This window comes from Sciurus carolinensis, chromosome 3 (genome assembly GCF_902686445.1).
Source record: "Sciurus carolinensis chromosome 3, mSciCar1.2, whole genome shotgun sequence".
NCBI lineage: Eukaryota > Metazoa > Chordata > Mammalia > Rodentia > Sciuridae > Sciurus > Sciurus carolinensis.
Window position 1 is genome coordinate 22,345,243 of NC_062215.1, and position 24,562 is coordinate 22,369,804.

Genomic DNA, 24,562 nt, shown 5'->3' on the forward strand with positions numbered 1-24,562 from the left:
CACATGATTGAGAAGGGTGGGGGGATTCCCATGTGCATGTAAGAGGCTACCATGTCCATGGTTGAGAAAGGGGTTGGAAGGGCAGGGGTGGGACTGGAGGAAGTGGGGAGACAGCAGACAGGTCAGGAACTCCACTGGGCCCCCAGGTGTGGGAGGAAGGTGTGAGAGGGCTTCCCCACGGGACTGGAAGAATTCAGGAATCAGTACCCCAGGAGAGAGAGAGAGGATAGAGACAAAGACAGCATGGGCAGCATGGGGGCCCAGAGGGTTGGGACAGGCGCTCAGGCGACAGCGTGCTCCTCCAGGCAGTCTACCCAGGTGGAAACACCTGAAGAGTGGGGAAGGACACTGCCCTGGTAGGCAGCAGAGCACTGCCAGGTGTGTGTGTGTGTGTGTGTGTGTGTGTGTGTGTGTGTGTGTGTGTTTAGGGGGCTATGGCAGGCTGAGGGTCAGAGTGGGGTGGCAGGTTCCCCACTGCTTAAGACATTTGTGCCCCAATAGTGCAAAGCGCAGGAAGCCCTGGCACCCCTCCCCCGCCCCCTGCCCTATTCCCCATGGCTTCCGGGGGCATCTATGTCCACCCATCCATCCCTGCCGACATGCAGCCCTGAGCCCAGGGCTCTCTGGTCTGCTCTGTCTGTCCCCCTCATTTCCTCCTTCCCACCTACGGGAGGGCCACCTCCTCCCTCCCTCTCTCCCCTGAGTGGGCATTGCCAAAGGCAGGAGGAAGAGGAGGGCAGCTCACCCAAGTGCAGACCAACAGAGCACTCCTCACCAGGAGGGTGGGAGATGGCTCAAGCCAAAGTCCCTGAATAGAGAAAAGAAGAAGGGAAAGGGGACCTAGGGGCAGAGGGGTGGCCAGCCTGAAGAGCTTCAAAGAAAATAGGAGGAGCACCAATTGCCTCCTCCCCTGGGGTCCCAACCAAGTGCCATCAATGGAAACACCCCCATTATACCTGCTCACCTGCCCCAGTGCATTGAGTGGGGGTGGGGAAGGAGGGCAGAGGTCAGAGAGAGCCCAGAAGACAGACAGGAAACAGGGAGAGTCCTACAGGAGTGGAGGCTCTGGGAGACGCTCACACACAACCCCCGTCCCCCGCCCCTCCCCACGCAGCATCTGGATTGTAGCTAATACTGCAGGATATGAGGAGGGAAGGAGCCTGGGCCACAGTTTTTCCTGTGTGAGTGCCAAGGTGCAGAAGGAGGGGGGACAGGGAGAGGCCCCTGGGGCTGGGCACTTGAAAGGGGAGCTGTGTGGGCAGTAGGGCAGGCTGGTGAGGGGCCAGCTGGCATCCAGCGTGAGAGGTAGATGGAACTCAGCGGGCACGAGTGGCAGAGAGCAGAGCAGAAAAAGTACTGGGGTGGGGGTGCCAAAGGGGCACAGAGGGAGGGGCAAGGCAAGGGGGTGGCCAGGACCCTGTTGTGTCAACTCACAGCTCTGATCGGCAGCCCTACCCTTGGGGATCTGCGGGGGGGGGGGGGGGCATTTCTCTCTGATCTGGGGGGAGGAAGGGCAGCTCTCAAAGTGCATGGGGATGGGAAAGGGGGGGATCCTTCCCCTCTGGCCAGCCTTAGTTAATAACTTAATATCTCTCTCTCTATCGCTCTCTCTCTCTCTTTTTTTGTCTTTTTCTCTCTGTCTAGTTTTTCTTCATTTAACTTTTCCCCTTGCTTGGTTTCCAAAGTGCAGTTAGGATGACTATCATTTTTAACCTCCAGGGGAGGAGCCAAGCCAAGCCGTCTTTTTTTTTGCACCCAGGCATCTTGGGAAAGTAGAGGCCCTTAGCCTGGAGGGGAAACCTAGGCCAAGGAACTGGGTGGGGGATCTCTTGTGTGTGTAGGGGGGAGTGAGGGCATCTTCCCCCATCCCACATTCTTCCTTTCCCTACAGTCAAGATGGCTTGTCCCTCTTAGTTCTCTTCCCCTACCTTCTTAGAGGATGGGGCCCCGGGAACTGCAGGACACGGTCCCAGCCTCCCATACTGTCCTTTCATAGCAAGTTCATTTGTTTGCCCTGTCTCAGGGCTGGAGGTTCTGAGGGGGACCTGGGCAGTGCGGGGGTGTATGGGAGCTGCATCTATCCAAGGATGGGAGGAAGGAGAGAAGAGGTTGGGGGGTCTCCCTCAGCCCCCAGCTCTGCCCCTTCTCTCCAGGCTCCTCCCCACCAGCTCCGCACACCCTCTGGCCGCCTGAGGCTTTAGACTTCCTGATCCTCAAAGACCTCGAGGAAGAGTGGGGGAAAGAGTTCGGTGGGGCACTCGACTTTCATGTGGAGGAAGCGGCTGGCGTGGCAGGCCCCGATCATGCGGAGGTCAGTCACCTTCATCAGCAGCTTGGGCCAGAAGTGCGGAATGTTGTGTTTGCGGTGGTTGACGTAGTGCTCGAACGCCAGCAGGTATGCCTCCTGACTCTTCTCGATCTTGTCCACACACAGCAGGCCCGAGCGGTCTGCAGGGAAGGAAGGGCATGATGGGTGAGTGGTGAGGGCCTGGGAGAGGCGTGGGTGAAACATGGGGTAGGATATGAGCAAGGGACCAGAAGGGAGACTGAGACAGAGAGGTTAGGAGATATCCAGAGAATAAAATTGCATTGAAGGACACATGTAGGGTCAGCCACTAGGCAGAAGGTGATGGCCAAGACTCAGAGAAGGGCAGGGAGGGGGCTGGGGGAATGGAACAATATATAAGGAAGATGGGGGAACAGGGAGGTGGGCCCAGCACAAGAGGAAAGTTTGGAGAGAGGGGAAGACTGGGGGAGAGAAGGGGGTTGGTGGTCAGGGAGGTGGGGTGGGAATGAGGGTAGAGAAGGGTTTGGGGGATAAGAGATAGGACTGAGAGACAGGAGGGATGGTGCATAGAGGTAGATGGGAAGAAAGTTGGGAGGTGAGGAATAAAGGAGTATATTAGTAACAGGATGGGGGCGCAGAGAGGAAGAATGGGGCAAAAGCCTGATAAGGAACAGAACAAGAACTGGGGGACAAGTGATAGGCCTGGGGACCAAAGGTGGGGTGGGTGAGAGAGCAGGGAAGAAGAGACAGAGGACAGCCTGGGTGACAGACAGGCAGCCTGTGGAAGAAGGGATAGGCCTGAGAGGTAGATTTGGGGAACAGAGTCTTTAGGAAAAAAGGAGAGCAACAAGCTCAGGGTTCAGTCAAGTCCCTGTAAACTCCTGGGCCCTCCCAGACAACCAGCAGGTACCTGTTGACATTAGCAGCACAGCCTGCAGCAGAGCCACTTCCGTGTCATCCAGGTTAAAGGCAGAGAGTGACTTGCCCAGTTCAAAGATGGCGTCGGAGACCACTCCCAGGCCGCCATTCTTGAGCTGCTCCCGCTTGACAGCCATCTCCCCACTCAGCGTCAGGGTGTCGCTTTCGGGGTCATAGCGGACAGCCGCCCGCAGGGACATGATCTCCATGCAGCACCCCTTCAGGAGGATGATCTGGTCTTCGCAAGGCAGCTGTGGGGCGGCAGGGCCACGGGACCACTCAGCATGCTGTCCCCATGCTCCAGTCTCTTCTACAGTTGACCTGGTGCTGAACCATGTCTCCCCTATTTTACTTAAACCTCACAGTTATACCTCTGAGGCAGGTCCCATTGTTCTCCCCAGCCCAACACAGATGAAAAAACAGAGGGACAGGGCATTTAGGTAAGTTGGCGAAGTCTGGCAGCTAGGAGAGCAACCTGTCTCCTGCCCACAATGAGGAGAATGCTCAGGCTGTTTGGAGGTGGGTGGGCACATAGACGAGGGGAGAGGGGCTGGGGAGGTAAGCGTGAGGAGCTAGCAATGGTTGTATGTTGGTGACTCCCTGTCCAGAGAACCTTAGAAGAGCATGCAATGGGACTGGTTGCCCTAGGGGCTGCCCCAGGTTCCCTCCATCATGGCACCACATCTTTCCTCCCATCTGCCACTCACCTCGGAGAACATGGGCAGTTTTTTGGCAAAGTCCACCACACGAGTGATGGCCGGGGTGATGATCTTGGTAAACTCGCTGAAGGCCTCTAGGTCTACCTTGTCTCCATCTGGCATGGAGACGATGGGTGACTGGCCAATGTCATCCGGCTAGAGGGAGAGATAGGGGTCAGTTGAAGCTGCAGACCCCTTTCAACCTCTCACTGAGACTCCCTGCCCACCAGGGGGAGCTCCAAGGCAGCCTGGGGAAGAGGGGCCAGATAGGACTAGCTGTGTCCTATCTCTGAGGTTTTAAAGCAGAGGATAAACCCTAGAGAGCACTCCAAGTCTGCTAATAATAACGATGGTAAGAATGGAAGCAGGAGTCATGTAATAATAATCCCAGTTGTAATGCCTGACCAAGCATTAGGCTACATGTTCTACATATCTTATTTAATCCTCACCTTTTTTGTTGTTTTTTGTGGTGCTGGGGATCGAACCCAGGGCCTTGTGCTTGCAAGGCAAGCACTCTACCAACTAAGTTATCTCCCCAGCCCCACAATTCTATAAGGAAGATAAAATTATCACCATTTCAGAGACCAGGAAACTGAGGCCTAGTACAGTTACGTATTAGGGTCAGTCACATGACAAGATCCTGACAAACATCTGCTTAGTACTGGAGCACATGCTTTTAATAGTGCTCAGTTCCACCCCATGGCACACTCTATCAGGAACCAGGAGCCAGTTTTTGGTCTTCCCCACCCACATACAAACACCTGTCCATTTCCTGAAAAAACAATCCTCCACTTGGCACTCAGTTTTGCCAGGGCCTAACACAATGCCTGGAACCCAGCAAATGCTCAAAAATACTGTTACGTGACTATGCCTTCATAGTCCCCTCCCAGCCACTGTGGGCAGGAAAATGAGAAGGGGTCAACCCTGCACTGAAAATTTGATGAGAAAAACAAGCCCTGTCCTCATGGAGTACCCCATCAGAGGACCAGAGAGCAATGACACATACAAAGAAGTACAAAATCAGGACCACCAAGGTGTAGCTCTGGGCTGGATTACACTGAGGAGGCTTTCCAAGGGAGGCAAGCCTCAGCGCCCACTCTCCTCTCCTGCCAATTGGTTGCCGCTCTCCTGGTGCCCCTTACCAGGAATTTCCGCCTCTGCTTCCAATGGCTGCCCTGGGCATTGGTGCTGCGATGGGCTTCCGTGGCAACATGGATCAGATCCCACTCTTCAGGAGTGGGCTCTGGTCGCTGCTGCAGAGATCGGATCATCTCCTCTTTTCGCCTCCGCTCCCGGTTCTGCTCGATCAGCTTGCGCTTGGCCACTCGCTTTGAGTCATCTAGAACCACTGTCAACAGAGACACAAGACTCCTTGCAGGGCACCCTCCCTCCTCTATCCACAGTCCTCTCAGAAACTACTCTTCCTAGTGCAGAGGTTGAGCAAATCAGAGAGGTTAAGTGACCTCCCAAATCACCTAGTAATTGGGTGATACAACTTGGACCATGATCAATAAAGGGGACAATGTCAACTCCAACTTGAAGGATCCAGGGGAGTATCATGTTCTGGTCTAATGGGTTATGGTGACAATAGTTTCTAGATGATCTTGCCTCCCAGTCACCAGCGAATGAAAGATAACCCCTTACCCAGAAAGGGGGCTTCTTCCCTGGGAATCAGGATTACAGGGTTTAGAGGGTGCTTAGGAGTTCTTTTTACCCAACAATGTTCTAAGTCTCATACGTGGTGAAAGGCAGGTAGACACCCCAGCACATGTGCAAGACCTATAGAGAATCCTGTTCCCTTTCCCCTTATAATAAGGGCATCGGGAACCAAGACTGAACGGTCCACCATCAACCTGACCTGGATTGAACTGTTACTCTGCCCCGACGGAGATGCCATCCCTGAATCACCCCTACCCCAGCTGAGTGTCTCAACTCCCCCGGCCCGTGCCCCTTACAGTCCATGGCCATGCCCACGGCAATGCACTTCTTGAAGCGGCACAACTGGCACTGATTGCGGGTAATCTTGTCGATGACACAGCAGCTGTCATATTTGCAGGAATAGGTGGGATGGAGGTTCTTCTGGATTGTGCGGCGAAAGAAGCCCTGGGAGAGGGGGAGATGGAGCAGGTTCTAATCATGACTTTCTCTTCCTGGGTCAACCGCACAGTTTACTGGGGGTTGGTGAGGAAGTCAAGTCAGCGAAGGAACCTGGCATCCTCCTGACACTGCAGGCACAATGACCTGAGAAATACAGCCCCCAGGCTGCAGAGAGGTGGGGAGTATCTGGGAATGGCAAAGGTATGAATGATGGCTGCATTGGTGAGCACTGGGTCTGGGATGGTGTGAGAAGCTGTGAAACTTGAAGGAATAGCAGCTTTGAAGCCCAATTGGTATCTTATTTTCCATCTTGTTAACCCAACACTGACCCAAATACCATTCTCATGTACAATATGTTGCCTGTTGCCCATGCAGGTGCAATTCATGAAATAGGAAGATCAAAAGTCATGAAAAGGCATTGGGTATGAACTCTAGTAGCTTGAAAAAAAATTACATGTATCAGGATTAGTCTTTGCTCTAAAGGAAAAATCTCAAGAACCAAGAAGGTGGCAATAAGAATAGCTAGAACTTAAGGACTGGGGTTGTGGCTCAGTGGTAGAGCGCTTGCCTGGCATGTGTGAGGCACTGGGTTCGATCCTCAGCACCACATAAATAAATAAAATAAAGGTAAAAGAATAGCTAGAACTTGAATTGAATGCTTACTATGTGCCAGGCACTTAGTAAAGATACTAACCTTTTTTTTCCCTGCATCATTACATTTAACCCTGATGACAACTCTATGAGGCAGAAATTGTCATTGTTTCCATTTTGCACACCAGGAAACTGAGGCTTGGAGAGATTGAGCAATTTGCCCGAAGTGAAATGGCTAACTGGGCAGCAGAGCCAGAACTCAGCCCCAAGTAGAGGACATTAAGGTGTGGGATCTCAGATTCTGGGGTGCATTAAAACCATCTAGTGTAATAACCAAAGACACAGATTCCTGGTTCTCATTCTAGACCTAGAAAATCAAACTCTCTAGGAAAGGAGCCAAGACAGTTCTGCCTTTGGGGGATGTTCCCTGGGACCCAGATGTCTTGTTGTATGCTACATTACTGGCATTGCTTCTAGAAGCACTGCTTTGGAACTTAAATCCCTGGACCACCAGATTTGGTTGACACTAAGAAAGAAACTTCAAGTTTTCACAGATTTTTAAATGACCTGCTTCTTGGAAAATCTGACATTTGCAGAAGGTGGTGATCCTGGAAAAGCCATGCAGGTTGAAACAACCAAAGTAAAATCTAATTAAGCCTCCCCAAGTCTATGACCTTGTCCCCTCTGCCTCGGGAGAACCTGCCGTTCTTACTTATCTCTTGTGTGTACCCACCATGCCCCCCAGCACTGGTTCTCACCCTTTCCGGTGCATTGGAAGCACTTGGGAAGCCTGTTTAAAGTCAGAATCCTGAGCTCCAGCACAAAACGGTTCTGACCAAGTAGGGGTGGGACTATGTAACCTAGGAATCTGCATTTTGGCTAGTACTACAGGTGGTTCATGAACCACATTTTGAAAAACATCAATGTCTGCTTTAAGTTCTGTTCCTCTCTTGTAGGCTGTGGGCAGCTTGAGGGCAGGACATACTTTGTACTCCTCACTCTAATAACTGCATGGATGGATGACAGCTGACATTTATTCGGGGTTTCTTATATATATGCCTGGCACTGTTTTACACACTTCATGTGAATTATCTCATCTAATTCTCCCAACAAATCTATGAAACAGGTAGTATGATTATCCCCATTTTATACATAAAGAAACTGAGGCTCAGAAAGGTTAGGCCATTTACCTGTGAGTGGAAGAACAGGGATTATAAATGAATGAATAAATTAATGTGTAAGGGAAGAAAAATGATGATATAGTAGATGGGTTTTAGGTTAGATGTTTACAGAGCTTGTCTGTCATGCCAGGTGCTGAGGGACTCAAAGGGAATAAGGGGGGGCTCAGGTGGTGGGGGAGGGGCAGGAGATGGCTGGTCCATACCTTGCAGCCCTCACAAGTGATACAGCGGTAATGATAACCGGTTGCCTTGTCCCCACACACGACACACTGCTCGTCTTTGTCCAGGTAACTAGGGATATACCCTGGGAGGGAGGAAAGGATGGAGGCAGCAGGCATGGCGTGGAGCCCAGCAAAGAAGCTCCTATACTTTCCCTAGTCCCAACTTATCCTTTCTGGCCCATCTCCTTGCCCAGCCTTGCTGAAGGGATCTTTGTCTCCAGGTAGAAAGGTATAATCCTGGAGATACATGGGAGTTAATTTTGTCTATCCCTTTTTCTACAAATATACCAGATGCCAGTTCTTTTGACTGCCCATTTAGGGTTCCCTCCCCCTTCTTTTCTTTTTCCTTTCTCCTTTTTTTTTTTTTTTGAGATCAGGTCTCACTACATTGCCCAAGCTGGTCTCAAACTCCTTGGCTCAAGTGATCCTCCTGCCTAAGCCTCCCAAGTAGCTGGGACTACAGGAGTGTATCACAGGTACATTTTGGTATATCTAAGGCATAAAGGATGGCAGAGAGAGAAACATGAACAGGAGCAGCTCATCTCAGGAGGATACAGACCTTCCATCCTCTATTTCAAGCCCTGATTCTGGTGGGGTGTAATGTGAGATCATGGGAGAAGGGAAAAGGCCCTCCTTGTCCTAATCCCTCCTCAAGGGCTGGAGCATGTCCCATATCACCACTCTCAGGCCCAGGCAAATCCATCCCAAGCCCTGTAGAAGGCTCTCCCCAGGGACATAGGAGGTGTTATAAGGGAACCTAGCCCCCCACCAGAAGGCCCCATGTGGCCCTGATGGGGTCAGGGGTGCAGAGAAGGGGTACATGAAGCCAGGCTCACCTGACATGCTGGTTTTCAGGGAACATTGGCCGTTCTTTCTTTTTCGCTTTCCATCTGGTGACCTGGCACTGGATGGGGGTAAAGTGAGTAGAATCACCAGAGCAGTCTTTGGACAGTCCTTTCTTATCCAAGAGGCTCATCCGACCCCCCAGGACCAACTCCTCCATATAAATCCCCATTCTACCCACCCCCCATGTCAGCTGACAAAGCTTAGAAGGGTCTAGCTATGTGGTAGCTGCAGGGAAGAGACAAAGGGCTTGACTGAGACAAAAGCATGTTCTAGGACCCCGACACACACACACACACACACACACACACACACACACACACACACTTGCATTGTTCTAATGCCACAATGCACACCTACATACATACATATATACCCCCACCACACACTGCAGATTTTAAGTGCTCATAATCCACAGAATATCCACATATTGAAGCTTTCAACAAATGACAAATATGCAAAAAAGATTCCTCAGAATATTCTTAAAGCTATGTAACCTTTAGAACATATACACTTATATATGCAATGGGACATCCATGCATATGAATAACAATGCAGACTTCAGTATAAACCCAAGTATGGCAATAAAGATCTACATATCAGTGCAATTTTCAGGGCATTCTCAAGTGTGTTATGTGACTTCTAGGATATGCCTCTGGACAGGCATCTAATATTACCACCCCCCGCCCCAGTGTGAACATGTTGTTTGATTTCCAGGTCATGCACACATGCTAAATAAGCCATAGTGACTGGAAATACTAGAGTCACCCTGTTCCCAGCCTCCATTTAACAGAGCAGCAAATGGTATCACTTTTGTGCCTGTTGACACTGTGCACTGGAGTCAAAGCCAGGTCAAGGACCCTGAGCCCCTCCATGCAAGGTATTATTAGCAACTCAGTCACTGCACATATATGTTACTAGGTTCTCCACATACATGTTATATAACCTCAGTGCACACAGGTTACATAAGCCCTCTACACGCATGCAAGGATTGTATAACCTTCCACACCCACCCTGCATGTGGCACGTTGCATGGCCCCTCCTCCTAGAGCCGGATGCAGCTCCCAACACACTGACATAGTGACCTTGGCCAGGGTCACAGTCACAGACAGCCCCGTGCTCCACACCCCCTGGGGATTACCCCTGTCTGGTTCCTACAGGGCTGGAGGGTCAGGCCTCCCTCCCGCCTTCCGGAGGAGTAAGTGCAGAGGAACTCGGGCCACCTAGGTCCCAGTGGAGTGACCAGTTTCAGCAATTACCAGACTCATAATTGCTGTCCCAGCGACAGTCACAAGGTGGCGCAGGAACATGGGGGAGGGGCTGCAGTCCTGGGGTACAGGGAACTTACATTCCTGCCTTTGTACAAGCTCTCAGGGCAGATTCTCCCATGCCTACATAAGTCTGGGCAGGGGCTGCAATTGACAGATATACAACAACAAAACAGACTTCCTTCTCATATGTTTACCTGAATTGAGAGTTTTAGGGAGAGGGGTTACTCTAGCACCCTTCCTAAACGATTGCAAATCCCCATCCTTTCCTCTCCTCCAGGGAACAAGTCTTGAGCCCTAGGGCTTCGCCTGGCCAGGCCTCCAGCCTTCTGGCTCAGGATCTGATCTCCTAGGCAACAGCCAGCCACACTGCTCCCCAGAGTACCCCCACCCCCAACTCTTTCCCTGGCCATAGGCACAAGCTGTACCCAGTTCCTGGGACAACATGCCAACTGGGACAGAGCTCTGTGCCACTTGGAATTGGTGGGAGACAGAAAGACCCTCTGGGTTGCTCAAGGACAGTGCATATCATAGGTAACCCATTCCTAGTTGTGTGGCAGGGCTGACACTTCACCCACGTGTAAGCAAAATCTTTATGGTTGGCCTGCACTTTCACTTCCTGGGAGGAGCCCCATGGCAGTGCTTGCCCTTAACCATGAACAAGGAAAAGCTTGTGGGGCTCCCAATAGATTCCAAATTTAAGTGTGGGCTATGACCAATAGTTATTGGTGCATGTGTCCTGAAATGTCAAGTTGTATGCAGTATGGCTTACAGACAACATATTTCCTTGTGGTCAGATGGTGGAAGGGCTGATAAGGAGAGGAAGATAATGGTAATGCCTTTTGGATCACACATGCCCAGATGAGGGCAGCAACACTGAGGACATTAGAGATTGTTCAGCATAGTCCAGGAAGAGACCATGTGCCTGATGCCTATAATTACTCTGCTCTGTATCACGTCCCCCTTCAAAATGGGCACCTCTCAATCAAAATCTCTAATTCCCTGTGTCATCTGAACATCCCTCATCTCCTGGATAAAGGCAAGAAGCAGTGCTGCTGGCCTCACACCCATCTCCTGAGGTGCCTAAAAGGTAGCACTTCAAAGGGAGCTCAGTTTTCTTTTGACAAGGCTCTGCTGCCTAAGAGTTGGCAATACCAGGTTGCTGGACCCATTACCTGTTCTCCTCTGGGTCTGACCCACACTCCACCTTGCTTGGCTTCTGTTCCATTCACTTCAATTCCATCCAGGATGCCCTCCAGCACGCCAAGAGACTGGGGTGGGCACAGTGGCCCCCCCGGTACACCCACAGGCCACCCACCCACTGCCACCCAGGCCCTAGGGCACAGCACCCATGGTACCCGCCTCAGCACTTGGCCTTTCACACCATACCCTGCACCCCAAGGGGGGCAGGCGGTGGGAGGGGCCAGGGAGTGGCAGGTAGGAGAGCTGGGGGACAAGCAGGGTTTGTGGGGGATCCTGGATTAGGGGCAGGGGGAGTAGCTTCGGAGTCTTGTCCTGTCCAGAGTCCCTGTGGAGAGAAGAGAGAGGCAGGGGTAAGAAGGCACCACGGGCAGGGGGTGGGTAGGAGTCCTTTGGTGGCAATATTCAGGGCTTCTGAGACTCAAAATAAGATGGCAGTGGGCATGGAGGGCAGGTACAGAGAGAGGATCACAGTACAGCAGTGAAGACTGGAGAGCCATATCCCAACCCAGACATGGAAAGGTATGGAGGGAAAGAAGGAGCTCATCCTGGGGAGTAGGTAACAAATCTTAATCCTTACGTTTGAACAAATGTCTGGTCCTTAATGACTATCTATTAAACTTTAGCTACCACCCCTATCCAAGTTTTCCTAAGATCCATTAGTATTGTAGTGGTAAGAGGGAACCAGAGATGAGCAGGTTCCAGCATAGGCATGAGGGTACCCAGAGAGGCAGGATGGGCAGCATGCAGGGATCATGAATGCTCACCTTACTGCCTTAACAGAGACCCTGAAAGAAATGGGGCACTGACCTCCCCTGCTGTCAGCCTGGAAAAAACCCTGCAACTCTGGCCCCTTAAGGGTTCCAGGATCTCCTACATGAGGTCCCAAATCCCACTGTCCAATTTGAGGACCAGACATCATTATTATTATTATTACTATTACTATTATTGGTTTTGAGGACTGAACCCAGGGGCCCTTTACCACTGAACTACATCCCCAACGCTTATTATTTTTTATTTTGAGACAGGGGATTGCTAAGTTGTTAATGCTGGCCTGGAACTTGCAGCCTCAGCGGATCCTCCTGCCTCAGCTTCCCAAATAGCCAGGATTACAGGCATGTGCCACTGTACCCAGAAAGGACCAGACTTCTTAGTTGGTTTAGCTGAGCTGTCACTCACAAGGATAGCAAAGGAAAAAGGAGAGTAAACTAATATGTGCCTTCCCAAGTAGGCTTTCGAATTTTACAGATAGGAAACTGAGTCTTAGAAAGATTGACTATTCACTCAAGTCCACATAGCAAGGAAGCAGGTGGCTCAGGAGTTACAGCCTCATAGCCTGGCTCTAATGCTAGCCTTGGTCTGCTACCTGGAGCCAGAGTAGTGCCATTCCAGGTCCACCATCCTTCTGCACTGCACCTCTGGCCCTGGCTGCAGACTTGTGGCAGGTGCAGGCATATGGGAGGGAGGGGGACAAAGGGTACAGCTCCCCACATACAACCTCCATCACGTGGCTGCTGTACCAGATACCTTGCCCTGGGCCCCCTGGCCCCACCCCCAGGAACTGATAAGGCGCCAGGGTAAGAGGAGGGGGCAGAGATAAGTCAGGGCACTGAGCAGGGCCTCTGCACCCAGACAGTCGCTGGGTGTGGAGCATGGAAGGAGCACAGAAAATCAGCCCATTCTGCCTCTGACATCCGCCCCCCCAGGCCAGGACTGGGCAGTGGGGGCTGGACAGGAGACTGGGGGGTGGGGGGGAAAGCAGGGAGCTTTAGCCCAGGGAGCCGTCAAGAAAGTAGGTCAAGTTTTTCTTGGCTTGTGGAGAAATTCCTGTTATAAATTTATAATGGCGTAGCCAGCCCTTGGGGTGGAGGTTGGGGGAAGGAGGAGTGGGTGGGGATGCCCAGGGGTTGGGCAGTGGGGCCTGCTACTCTCAGCCAGAACAGAGAGGGGTAGGGGGCGAGAAGAGCTGTGGGGGTTGGGTTGGACAATAGAGGCTATTCTGTTCCCACTTCTATCTGAGCCCAGAGGCTTCATTTGGTCTGTCTGCCTCTAAATGTCTCTGTCTCTGTCTCTCTCTTTCTCTCTCTCTCTCTCTCTGGGTGTCTCCCTGTCTCCCCCCAGGCTGTGCCTCGGTGCTTGGCACACCCTGGCTGCGGTGCTGCCCCCGCCTGTCTCCTGCCCGCCTGGCACACTGCCACCACTTGTTTACAGAAGCTGGAAAAATCCACTCGCCAGCCGGAGGCCCAAGCGCCCCCAGGGAGGGGAGGAGGCAGGCCCAGGAGTGGGCAAGCTAAGAGAGGGGTAGCCCTGGGGAGCAGGCCCTCCGGGCAGGCGAAGAGGTCCAAGGCTATAGGAATGGGCATTAGCAGCTGTCAGTCAGGCTGGGCAGGGAACCCCAGCAACAGCCACCGGGCACAGGCGGCTCCTGCCCCAGGCCTTCGCTCTAGAAGACCCCTCCCCCACACCCCAACACTACCAGTTGCTACAGGGTTGACCTGGGGCAATGCCAACCTAAGCCACCCTGTTTATTTTCCCTTCCCCCTCCCCAGCCCAGCTTTAACTCCAAATGTATCTGGGCACTGCCAAGGGCTTGCACGTGCCTACTGGGGGGAGGGGCAGGGTCCTTCTCTGCCCTACCTCTGTGCAGAGCTGTACCTTGGTGCCACTCAGTGCAGCACACTCCCTGGCACTGGGCAGAGGATCAAGGTACTGCCCTTATTGCCTAGAGCACCCTTGCCAGGCACCTACCAGGAGTCTAGAATCCAGGGGGACTCCTTGAAATCTCTCCAGTGACATATCTGGGCCTCTGAGGCAACACAGTGCCCATGCAGAAAGTAAGGGGCATGTAAGGAGGCACAAACCATGTGAGCCTGTGTTAGTTGGAGCAGAAGAGGTCAGTGGGGAAGGGGGCTGGGGCAGGGATACCCACCCTGAAGGGCAAACCCTCTCCCCTTCTCCCGGAGTCCAGCTTAATATTCCTAAACTCCTTCCTGGAACATCCCTTGCAGAGGCACAGGCTCAGTCTCAAGGAAGTGGAGAGGGTGGAGCTACAGGACTCAGACTGCTGTCTGCTGGACAGCAGGACAGTAAGACCCACCTGTCGGCTGCCCTGGCTACCCACTCCCTCTTTGTCAGATAAGAGCTGCCTAGTGGCAGTATGGGCAAGGTGCCCGCAGAGGGGGAAGCATTTCATTAAGCTTAAGTGCTTCTGTGATGGGGGTACAGGGATGAGAAGCCAATGCGGCATCCGTGGGCACCATGCCAGGTTCCCACTGCCGTCAGTCCCACTCCACAATCCTGCGGATCTGAGGGACACCCCCAGAGGACTTCTGGGGCTCACAGCTGGGACTATCTGCACCTAGGGTCTAGCCTCAAACACTGCACACCACGCTGCCACCTGGTAGCTCTTATTCTGAGCTTGGCTTTGGCCCCACCTTTCTGGGGCCCCTGAACTTTGCCCTTAATGCTCTGAAGAAAGCCCTGCCCTCCTTCTTGACAAGCCCAGAGACACACACGCAGGGCAGGGGGTAGCTGAGAAAAAGGGAGAAAGAGGTGGAAGAAAAGGGCAAAAGAGGTGATAGGGAAAGGGGAAGGAAAATGGGAAGGGGAAAGAACAAAGAGACAGGCAGGGATGGGAAGGTAGAGCTAGGGATGTCAATGTAGTAAAGGGAAAGGAAGAAAAGGGAAGGATGGGAAGGGGGTGGGAGAGGAGGTGAGGTGGGAAAGAGGACAGATAAGGGGAGGAGAGACAGATGAAGGAGGGGAGACAAAGGGAGAAAGGTAACAAAGAAAGATGGGTGGGGGGTGCTTTGTGCCCCGCCTAAGTTCCTCCCCATGGAGGCTGGGGAAGGGGGAGTAGGAATGGTTTCCACGGTGACAGCTGGTTCTTGGTGGCCTGGCATGTAGGCTATTAATAGTGCTGTGGGTAGGTTCACACCTCCCTCTCCCCTTCCCCTCTGCTTGCTGCTAGGGTTGGGGGAGATCCCTCCCCCACCACCCACTCCCAATCATTCAGCATGGATGCCCTGACTCCACACCACCAGGGCCAACAAGGGCAATGCTAAGGGACCTGGGCAGTCACTGTGGTCCAAACACACATGGCATGCACAGGTAGACAGGTACGTTTGTGCAGATGCTGCCCCTGTGTCAAGGTGGGTTCCCACAGGCAGCCACCAACCCACTGCAGAGCTGCAGCAGCAACACACGCCCCACATTAAGGGTCAGACATTTCCCTGGGGCTGAAACCTGTTTCTTTTCCCAGACCCCCTTTCCTTCTATTTTCAGGTATAGATTAGGCAGGGCTGCCCCACCCAACTTTGTTATCCTAGTGCCAGGAAAGGGGAGTGAAGGCAGGAAGGCAGGTACAATTTGGCAGGTGTGATGTGGCAGAGAAGTAGAGAGACTTGGGCACAGCTTAGCAGGCATGGAGGGCAGGGAGGGAGAGAGGCAACACCCTTGGATGGGCTCTCATTGGGTCCCCAGAAGATGAAATTCTGGAGCTTAAGAACAGAAACTCATGTCCCAACTATTATCGGGCCTCAGAGGCTAGAAAATGGGAGATAGGGGTGGGGGATGTACATAAAGGGGGGGACTGGTTAATTAAACAAAGGATTCTCCCTGCCCGCCCACCCCCCAAAGAATATAACAGGAAACTCTCCCCTGCAGGTCAGAGACAGAAAGACATAAACAGCAGCCCTGTCTTGGGCCAGATGCCCAGTACTAACATCAAAGACAGCGCTTCCCCTCCCACTCCCCCATAACCTCGCCCACCTGCTTCTCCTTTCCCCCCCTCCTCCAGTCCAGACCAACTCCAGTCAGGTATTAAGGTGGGCATCCAGGACTAGGGGGTTACCCCTCTGGTTATGTTCAGTCCCCATGCCCACTGATGGACGACTGGGCCTATCCCCAGGCTCAAGAGTTCAGCCCTTCCTTACCAGCCCACAGAACTTCAGGCCCCCTGCCCTAATTCCCCTCAGGAACGGAAGCAGGAGATCCAAATGGCCAAGAAGGCAGAATCAGGAGCACCCCCAAGTTGGGCATGGCACACTCTCCCCACCCTCCCCCCAGCAGCCAGTGGGTAATTGGAGCTGGGAGCTGGGGCAGCTGAATGCTGGAGGCATGAATGTCACAGGGCCAAGGCGTTTGCTGCAGATGGCATCATGGGCACAGGGCTTGGGGTACTCCCTCTGCACTCTTCTAAGGCAAAAGTTGCCTGCCAGCCCCAGGAGTCTGGCCTAGTGGGGGAGGGAATGGTGGAAGGGAAAAGAAAGGCAGAGATGTTCTCCCAGGCACCCCAGGGAGGCAGGAGCTAGCCCCCACCCAGGGAGAACTGGCAGAGGCAGAGGGAGGGAGAGGAAGAGGAGAGACAGAGGGGAAGAGAGGGAGGGAGTAGGAAGGAGGGAGGGAGATGAAAGGGGAGGGGGATTGGGAAGTTTGTGTGCATGTATGTGTGTGTGAGAGGAGAGAGGCAGAGGAGAGAGAAAGGGAGAGAGGAAGGGAGGGAAGGAGGGGAGGGGGGAGAAGAGGGAGAGGGAGAGAGAGAGAGAGAGGGAGAGGGGGAGAGAGACAGAGAGAGAGAGAGAGAGGAGTGAGAGAGAGAGAGAAAGCAAGAGTGCACAAGCAAATGCAGCTGAGTCTCCGGCACACACACAGACACGTGCAGACACACACACTCACCCCGCATGCGCAGACCCGCAGGGCTCCAGCACCGTTCCAGGAGATATTCAGGAGCCCTCCCCAGCCCACACATGCACAAAAACACTCTCACATGGATGCGTGCACAACACACCCACTCACTGATGTGTACGAAAATGCTGATAGCCACCAAGCCCGTCCCCTCCTCCTCCCCAGCCCTGGAAAAAGAGAAAATGAAACAGGCAGCTAGCACTCAGACAGCCAAGAGCCCATCTCTTCTGAGGAGGAGGAGGAGGAGGAAGAGAGGAGGAGGAAGAGGTGGAGGAGAGGAGGAGGAGGAGGATGCAATGTCTGGGGGCTTGGCCCAATCACACAGCTCTTTGCCACTGCTGGGGGTTTGGCTGTGCCTTTGGCACGAACTTTTAACCTCAGTCCCTGCTCTCCAGACGGAGTGCCCACTTCTCAAAGCAGAGGAGCAAGGACAGCATTTCCTAGACACAATAGCATCCATCTGGCTCCCCTGGTCTACCTAGTGAACTTCTGACCCTCCCTCTGGACTACCTCATACCAACCAGGAGGGAGGTTGCCTTTGGAACCCTAGCTTTAGCCTGCCAGGTGACACTAAGGTGAAAACACATGTCCCCACTACTGAGAACAGTCTTAGTTGTTCCTAGTGGCATGCACGTTCCCAGCCTAGTGTGTGCCAGTTCTGGGAAGAGAGGAAGATCCTCAGGCGCTGCTTACCACACCAGGCAGCAATGGATTGAATGAGGAATCATCCCATCTTATGGGGGTTTTGTTGGTTGGTTGGTTGGTTTTTCAGTGCTGGGGATGGAACCCAGAGCCTTGCACATACTAGCAAAGACTCTACTACTGAGCTACACCCCAGCCTCAACTACCTTGTGTTCTACTTTTTTAAAAAAATTATTTGTTCTAATTAGTTATACATGACAGCAGAATGCATTTCAACTGACTGTACATAAATGGAGTGCTACTTGTTACCTTGTGTTCTTTATCTTCACTCTGAGTAGGAAAGACATTGTTTCCAGATAAAAACCCAGGCCCAAAGTACCACCACTGGTGAATGGCAAAGTCCTAGCATCCCAACTCCCAGGCAGAGTTCTTTCCACACAGTGACACCTGCCTACCCCAACCCCATGAGGCACCAAAGTTCCCCAAGCACCTCTGCAGCTTTGAGAACTGGAATTGAGATGCATTTCTGCTCCAAAGCCTCCCAGTCACCCCACCATGGGGCATCTACCATTGTCCTTGCTTCACCTTGAAGGGCAGAGGCTGAATAAAAGGGGCCTGGGGGAGAGGGGATCCTGATTATCAGACTTACAAAAGGAAAGAGGCACCCCAGGACAGACCCAGGATCTCCAAGTACCATGCCCACTAGGCTGGTCCTTCATCAGGGTCTCAGTTTCTCTCTGCCATTACCCTTCACACTAAAGCCTGCTCTGTGCAGGAAGAGGAATTTGGCATCTGTCAGTCAGGACTGGGTTCTGGTAGGTGAATGGTAGGAAGCTGGGGCGCTGGGCCCCTAAGAGAGAGGAAGGGTGCTGCCTCCTCCCTGAGCTCTGTGTTGCATCTACACATAAAAAGGGAGAGGACGTGGGGAGAAGTGAAGACTTTCTTTGTTATCTCTCTGCCCCTTCACTCAGACTTGTCCCAAGAGAGATGTAGTGATGCACAAAGATTCATGCATGTGCCCTTAGCTGAGGAGGTGTGTCCCACGGGTTGAGATGTCAAGGACTTCTTTTAAGCTAAAAAGAGCCGGTGGGCAAGGGGGCCTACCTTGGTCTCTTTTCCATATACTTGTTCAGGGTTGCAAAAAATGCATAGGAAAAACAGACTTGATGTGAAGGGTGAGGAAACTAGAAACTGGAGACCCACTGTCCCCCACCCCAGTTCCATTCCTTTTCCTGTGATGTTTAGGAGACCCAATTTTCTACCAAACTTCTCTAAGAAATCTTGGGAACCCCAGGATCACAGGTTTCTTCATCTACTATAACAGTTAACACATATAACTTGGTATGAGTTAGTATGAGTTAGGTACTTTTTTTTTTTTTTTTTTTTTTGGTACTGGGGTGGTTGAAACCAGGAATGCTCTACTACTGAACGAAATCTCCAGTCCTTTTTTAACTTTATTTTTTATTTTTGAGGCAGGGTCTTGCTAAGTTGCTCAGGCAGGCCTCGAACTTGAGATCCTCCTGCCTCAGCCTCCAGAGTCGCTAGAAATACAAGAGCGTACCACCATGCCTGGCTTGACCTAGGCACTTTTTACGTCATTTTATACATTTTAACTTCTCTAAAGTTCAAAAAGTTAAATGAGTTACGAGATTACCATCCCCAATTTACAGACAAGGCAAGAGGGAAGTTAATTATTCAAGGTCACACAACCAGCAAGAGGCAGAGGTGGGATTCAAACCTAGGGAGTCTCAAAAAAAATAAATAAATAAAATAATTACATATATATATATCTGCTCTTAACCATGATAGCATATGATCTACTGGGGAAAGGATACCTTGTTCTTTCATCTAGCTATGTGTCCCCTGTGACCAAGCCTCAGTTTTCCCTTCTGTAACAGCCTAAGGATTCTCATCCAAGCAGGCCAAGGCTAGAAGGAAGCATGACTAAAAACGTTTTGTGCCCCCTGGACTTTGGGTCTCCTGCCCTAGTGCCCACTGCTCAAATTCTCCTGCCCTTTCTGCCCTCTCTGGGCTGGAACCTGCACTTGTGGGTGACAGGGCCTTACTAAGCTTCACAGATTCTGAACAGCTGTATCCTCAAAACAGGCTTGAGGCTAGGCAAAAAGAAGACAGCTGTTGGGCATCTCTGAGGTGGGTCTCAGCTGCCAGGGATATGGAGAAAGGCCATTGCAAGTCCTGATGTGGACCCAACTGAGCTGGTCCTGCCAACTCCAGCCACTACCCAGGGGGCCATTCTTTTCTAGCTTGGGTCAGTGAGGAGGCCTCACTGGCTTGTTTAGGAGCTTCAGCCTGCACAGCAAGGGTTCCCACAGAACTGGTGTCCCCTGGCTGGACCTGCCAGCCTAAGGGGTCACATGGACAGTAACTGACCCCTCTGACAGTAGACGACCCCCACCCTTCCCCCATTCCCAGCCCCCAAAACTTGCTGGCAAGCTGCAGCTGCAGCACTAAGGAAGTGCAGGATGTCCTGAGCAGCCAGCTGAGCCCCCCAGCCCCCACCCCCACCCCAACCTCCCGCTGACCCCAGAGGCTGGGCGGGCAGGGCAGAGGGCCACAGTTTGAGTATTAACAACTGGAAAAGTATGAAGAACAGTCGCTGCCAGTTCCCAGCTTGAGAAAAGAGGCTGAGGCAGAAACAGACAAGGACAGGGTGAGAGAGTTACAGACTGGCAGAAGAACAAGAGAAGGAGAATCAGACACCCCAAGACACAGCAACAGAGACAGCATTAGAGAGAAATTCCAAGTCAAAAATACACATCACTCACGCAGACACTTGCCAGCCTACAGCCTCCTAAGGAAAGCTTCCAAGTTTGGACAGGAGAGCTGAGGTGGGAAAAGGGGCGGACTCCTGGTGGGAGGCAGGCACTCAGCTTGGGGCGACAGAGGGTCCTCAGGAAAGGCCCAGGCAAACAACACCTAGCAGGGGCAGCTAGGTCCCTTTTGGCTTTTAGGATAGGGTTTTGAGATCTGCTCCCTAGGAACCAGCTTTTCCCAAGACACCCTGTCCCCAAGCAGCCAGGACAATCCCAGCTGCTAGAAGTCACTGGACACTGTTTCAGGTCCATGATTCGGCCCTCTGGAACCCCCCTGTGCCCACTTGCTCTTGTTTCTCTGTCCCTCCAAAAGAAAAAAAAAAAAAAAGCCCATTGCCAACAGTGCTGAACCTAAAGGAAGCAGACAGAAAGAAGATGAAGGAAAAAGTCTATGATCCTGTGCATCTAGGTGTATGCCTGGCAGCCCTGGTTGCAATGTGTGCACCAGGGGTTGTCTGGACATTGCTGGCATGGACCTGTGACTGTGTAGACTCAAGCTCTGTGCACGTGTCCTGCACCTGAGTCCGGAGGACTGTGCACAAATAAGTGCACCTGTGTCTGGAGTTCCCACAGTCAATCAATTAACAAGTGTTTACAGAGTACACCCTGTGCTAGGCTGAGAGGGATCCAGAACTCTTCCAGTGATTCTTTCAGGTCTCAAGGAGTTTGCCATCTAGTAACAGTGGTATGACAAGCAATAGTGACTGAGAATGGGTTATTGAGAACGCAAGCTTTGCACCATTATGCAGGAAAGTCTTTTCATACAATTTTTTTTTTTTTTTCAGGAGCAGGGGTTTTGTCTTCTACAGAACCTCAGTGTTCCACAGTAAGAGTCCAGAAAATACTTGTTGCTAAGTTGTGTACACATGTACTGATGTGTAGCTGCGTTTGTGTTGGACTGAGTGACAATGACTGTCAGGCAGGCGATGATAACTTCGTGACTGGGCACATGTGAGCACGTGTGTGCCTGTGAGTGACAGGGTCTTTTGTAATTGTGTGGCTGTGTGCAAATGCTCTGTGTGCATGTATGATGCATGCATGCAATAGTGACTTTTTGTGTGGGCGACAGTGACTCCTCCTTGCCCCTGTGTGACAGCATCTCTGTGTGACCCTGTGCGTGGGTATGTGCATGGATCGGTCTCCCTGCTCTTGGTCTCCTGTGGGTGTGTCCCACCCTGAGCTCCACAGTGCATCAGCAGGCAGCCTCTTCCCTTGTCCCCATGTGGGTGTGTCCAGCAGCTCCTGTCCTTGAGTCTGCCGGGTGTCCCTGGGTGTGCATGTAGTTGTCTGTGTGGGCATATCTGTGTCTGCATGGCACCTTTGCTCCCCTTCTTATCTTTGCAACCCCCTTCATCCCCCCACTCCTGGGGCCAGAGCCAGTATTGAGAGGCAGGCTCCCATCTCAATGGCTTTCCTTCTGTGCGCCCACCCCTCCAATCCCTGGAATTGATGCTCTCTCCATTGCTTGTCATCCCTCCAGGCCTCCCTTTCACACTGGACAAGGGAGGGCCCTAGGCAGAGAAGGGGCACCAGAGACACGTTGCAAAGGGAGGGAAACAAGGAGGGGGCACAAGACACAGCTCTATTCCTTCTTCTCTTCCCCAGCCATGCCAGCCAGCAACTCTCCTAATCATCTAGGGACCATCAAGCACATCCCCACCACTACATGCACACACTCCCCCTACCACCCCACCAGCCTCGTTTTTTGCAATTAGGAATGTTGCAACCAGAAAGCCATGCTCAATTGGGGAGGCGGGTGAGGGGAGGGAGACTTCCCTCTCCCCCCATCCATGCAAGCCTCCCCACCACCACCACCGCACTCACACTGCCCTCCGCAGCTGGAGGCAGCTTTTGCAAAGGCCACTCGGCCTCCGAGGCTAGGGGTGGGGGCTGGTGGGGGCAGTCCTCCGGCGCACCGTAAACAAACCGCGGCGCGGCGGGCGGGGGAGCTCCAGCAGCGGGGCCCGGCCTGGGAATGCGCAGCAGACCGGCCGGACAGAGGCCGGGCGGGCCCTCGAGGGGGAGGCCCAGACGCCATCTCCTTCGGCGAATCCCGGGGCCCACCGACCTCCTAGCAGCACCTCCCTTCCCCAGGGCGTAAGTTGCAAGCTCCCAGGCTGTGACAGGGTCACCAGGGCACCTGGAAATGCTGAAGCTGGCAGCGGGTACCCCCTGGGCGCCCCCAGCCCGCCTGCGAGCTGGCCGCAGAGACCCGCGGCTTTGCATAATCAATCGCGAGACATTTGCATATTAATGCCCCCTCGCTCCCTCCTCCTTACCTCGGCGTGGCGCGCTGGACCGGGCTGGGCAACGACGCTGGGGTCTCAGCGCCCCGTGCCGGGGGCGTCCATGGGGGGCCGGTGGGGCCCGGGCCGCCCGCCTCCAGCGCCCGGGTGTGAGAGCTAGTGAGCGCGGGGGGGCGGGGGGGCGAGTGTGGCGGCCCCGCGGCTCCTCCGGCAGAGGCGGCGGCCGCTCTGGCTCCTCCCTCCTCCGCCCCGCTCGGGCTGGGGCTCAGGCTCTGGCTCTGCGCGCCAGGCCGGCTCGCGGCTGCTCCCTGCAGGCCGCCTTGCCGCCGCCGGCCCCCGCCCCCCCGCCCCCCGCCGCGCCCCGGGACCCCAGCCAGCGGCTCGGCTGCCCCTCAGCCGCCCCGGCCCCTGCGGAGCTCGGACTCGCCTTCCCGCCCCGACGCCTCCGGCAGGAGTGATACTTGGTGACATGTTTTGAAAAAGATATCATTTAAAAAATAGCCTTTGCTTTTTGAGGGAATTCGGGGTTTTCGGGTTTGCACCTTGGGGTGGGGAAGTATCCAAGAGCTGCTTCCACCTAATAAATTGGGAAAGAAGTCCAAATATAAAATGTTTAGAGGTGTAGAGTATGTTTCGGAGTTCGGGTCCCTTATCTATCAGTAACTCACTTGTATGACCTTGAACAAATCACCACTGCCGACGGGGGTAGAGTTTCCTCCAGCTTAAAATAAGAGGGTTGTGCAGGTGACTCCTGAGTTCCTCTTAACTTCAAACATCCTACGATTTTAATCCTTTGTGGGGGATCATTCCCCTTAACCATGTTCCCTCATTTCTAACATTAATACTAATCCACTGCCTCTCCTCATTTCTAACATTTACACTCATCCACTGCCTCCCTTTCAAACTACACCCTTCTCAGTAGGGGCTCTTTGTATTCACGGCCACCTGCCATTTCCGTAACAATCTGCTCCCACTGCTGCGCTTCTAAGGGGTCAAGACTTGCCATAACCCCGCATCTCCCAGCTTTACTGACATGGTCTATCCTCCCATGTTTGCCCCACCAAAATCCAAAATCTAAATGATACCAGGGCCAACCTAAGCAGGAGGGAGGGCTGCGTACAAATAGTTCCCCTTGCCGGAAGGAGAGGTCTCCACTGCAGCCCCGCCCCCCTACACACACACACACACACACACACACACACACACACACACACACACACACACATATACCTGCATTCATGAACATAAAACCATGCCAGTGACGCCAGAGCCCCTTTCATCTCGGGATCTCCTAGCGCCAGGCAGAGGTCTAATTACCCTAGCACCCCCCTCTGGCCCCGCCGGTTCCCCCGCTGTCATTAGCCCAGTTTTACCAGCGGGGGCCAGAGCCTTCCCACGGCTCCCAGGGCGGGGCTCTGCCTTCACAGGCTGTTCTTGGGGAAGAGAGTGTGTTGTGTGTATGGGGTGGGGAGGGGGGGTTGCGGACTGCTCTGCTAATCGCCCAGTTTATACTGGGCAAAAGCACTTGAGTTGAGGTTCTGACCAACAGCCCATCTTAGTCTTAGCCACCTACATCCTCTGATGGAGCCACTTTTCTTACAGTGGGTGTTAGAGTTTGCAATACATAGGGGAGGGGAGCATTCCTCTCTTGGAGCCCCTGGGACTATGAGGATGAGAAGGGCAGCTGAGCTGACACCCACGGGGTGTGCAGTTAAGTGGTGGTGATGAGGGCAATGCAATAGGTGACGGGAGCCTGCAGTGTGCAGTGGCAGCTGCAGAGAGGAATCAAGATTGCAGTGTGCAGAATCAGCATGCAGTAAGTGCACCTGTGTTCTGTCTGGGCATAGAGTG

General features: G+C 53.1%; 2 protein-coding genes across 4 annotated transcripts in view; one reads left to right on the top strand and one right to left on the bottom strand.

Annotated features, from left to right (window-relative positions):
* Window positions 1–1,713: 1,713 nt before the first annotated feature.
* Thra (thyroid hormone receptor alpha) lies at window positions 1,714–22,961 on the bottom strand. The gene is made up of 9 exons (XM_047547811.1): window positions 22,745–22,961; window positions 11,280–11,632; window positions 8,830–8,897; window positions 7,976–8,076; window positions 5,859–6,006; window positions 5,046–5,251; window positions 3,913–4,059; window positions 3,198–3,456; window positions 1,714–2,448 (listed from the first exon to the last, which is right to left on the bottom strand). The coding sequence occupies exons 2-9, from the start codon at window positions 11,330–11,332 to the stop codon at window positions 2,198–2,200; spliced, it is 1,233 nt and encodes a 410-aa protein (XP_047403767.1). The 5' UTR covers window positions 11,333–11,632; window positions 22,745–22,961; the 3' UTR covers window positions 1,714–2,197.
* The window catches only part of Med24 (mediator complex subunit 24), a 36,415-nt gene continuing 34,289 nt past the window's right edge, over window positions 22,437–24,562 (top strand). The window contains exon 1 of one of the 3 annotated variants that reach the window (XM_047547805.1): window positions 22,437–22,562. The gene's annotated coding sequence lies outside the window, so the exon portion shown is untranslated. The remainder of the gene's footprint in view (window positions 22,563–24,562) is intronic. The other 2 variants (XM_047547802.1, XM_047547803.1) reach the window with 2 other exon arrangements.

What these genes read in the sequence shown, in the direction of transcription:
- Thra (XM_047547811.1), bottom strand. Translation starts at nt 11,332, where the DNA reads ATGGAACAGAAGCCAAGCAAGGTGGAGTGTGGGTCAGACCCAGAGGAG. An exon ending in TCACTTGTGAGGGCTGCAAG is followed by an intron (nt 6,007 to 7,975) that starts GTATGGACCAGC and finishes CCCCTCTCCCAG; the next exon opens with GGCTTCTTTCGCCGCACAAT. An exon ending in AACTGCCCATGTTCTCCGAG is followed by an intron (nt 3,457 to 3,912) that starts GTGAGTGGCAGA and finishes GCCGCCCCACAG; the next exon opens with CTGCCTTGCGAAGACCAGAT.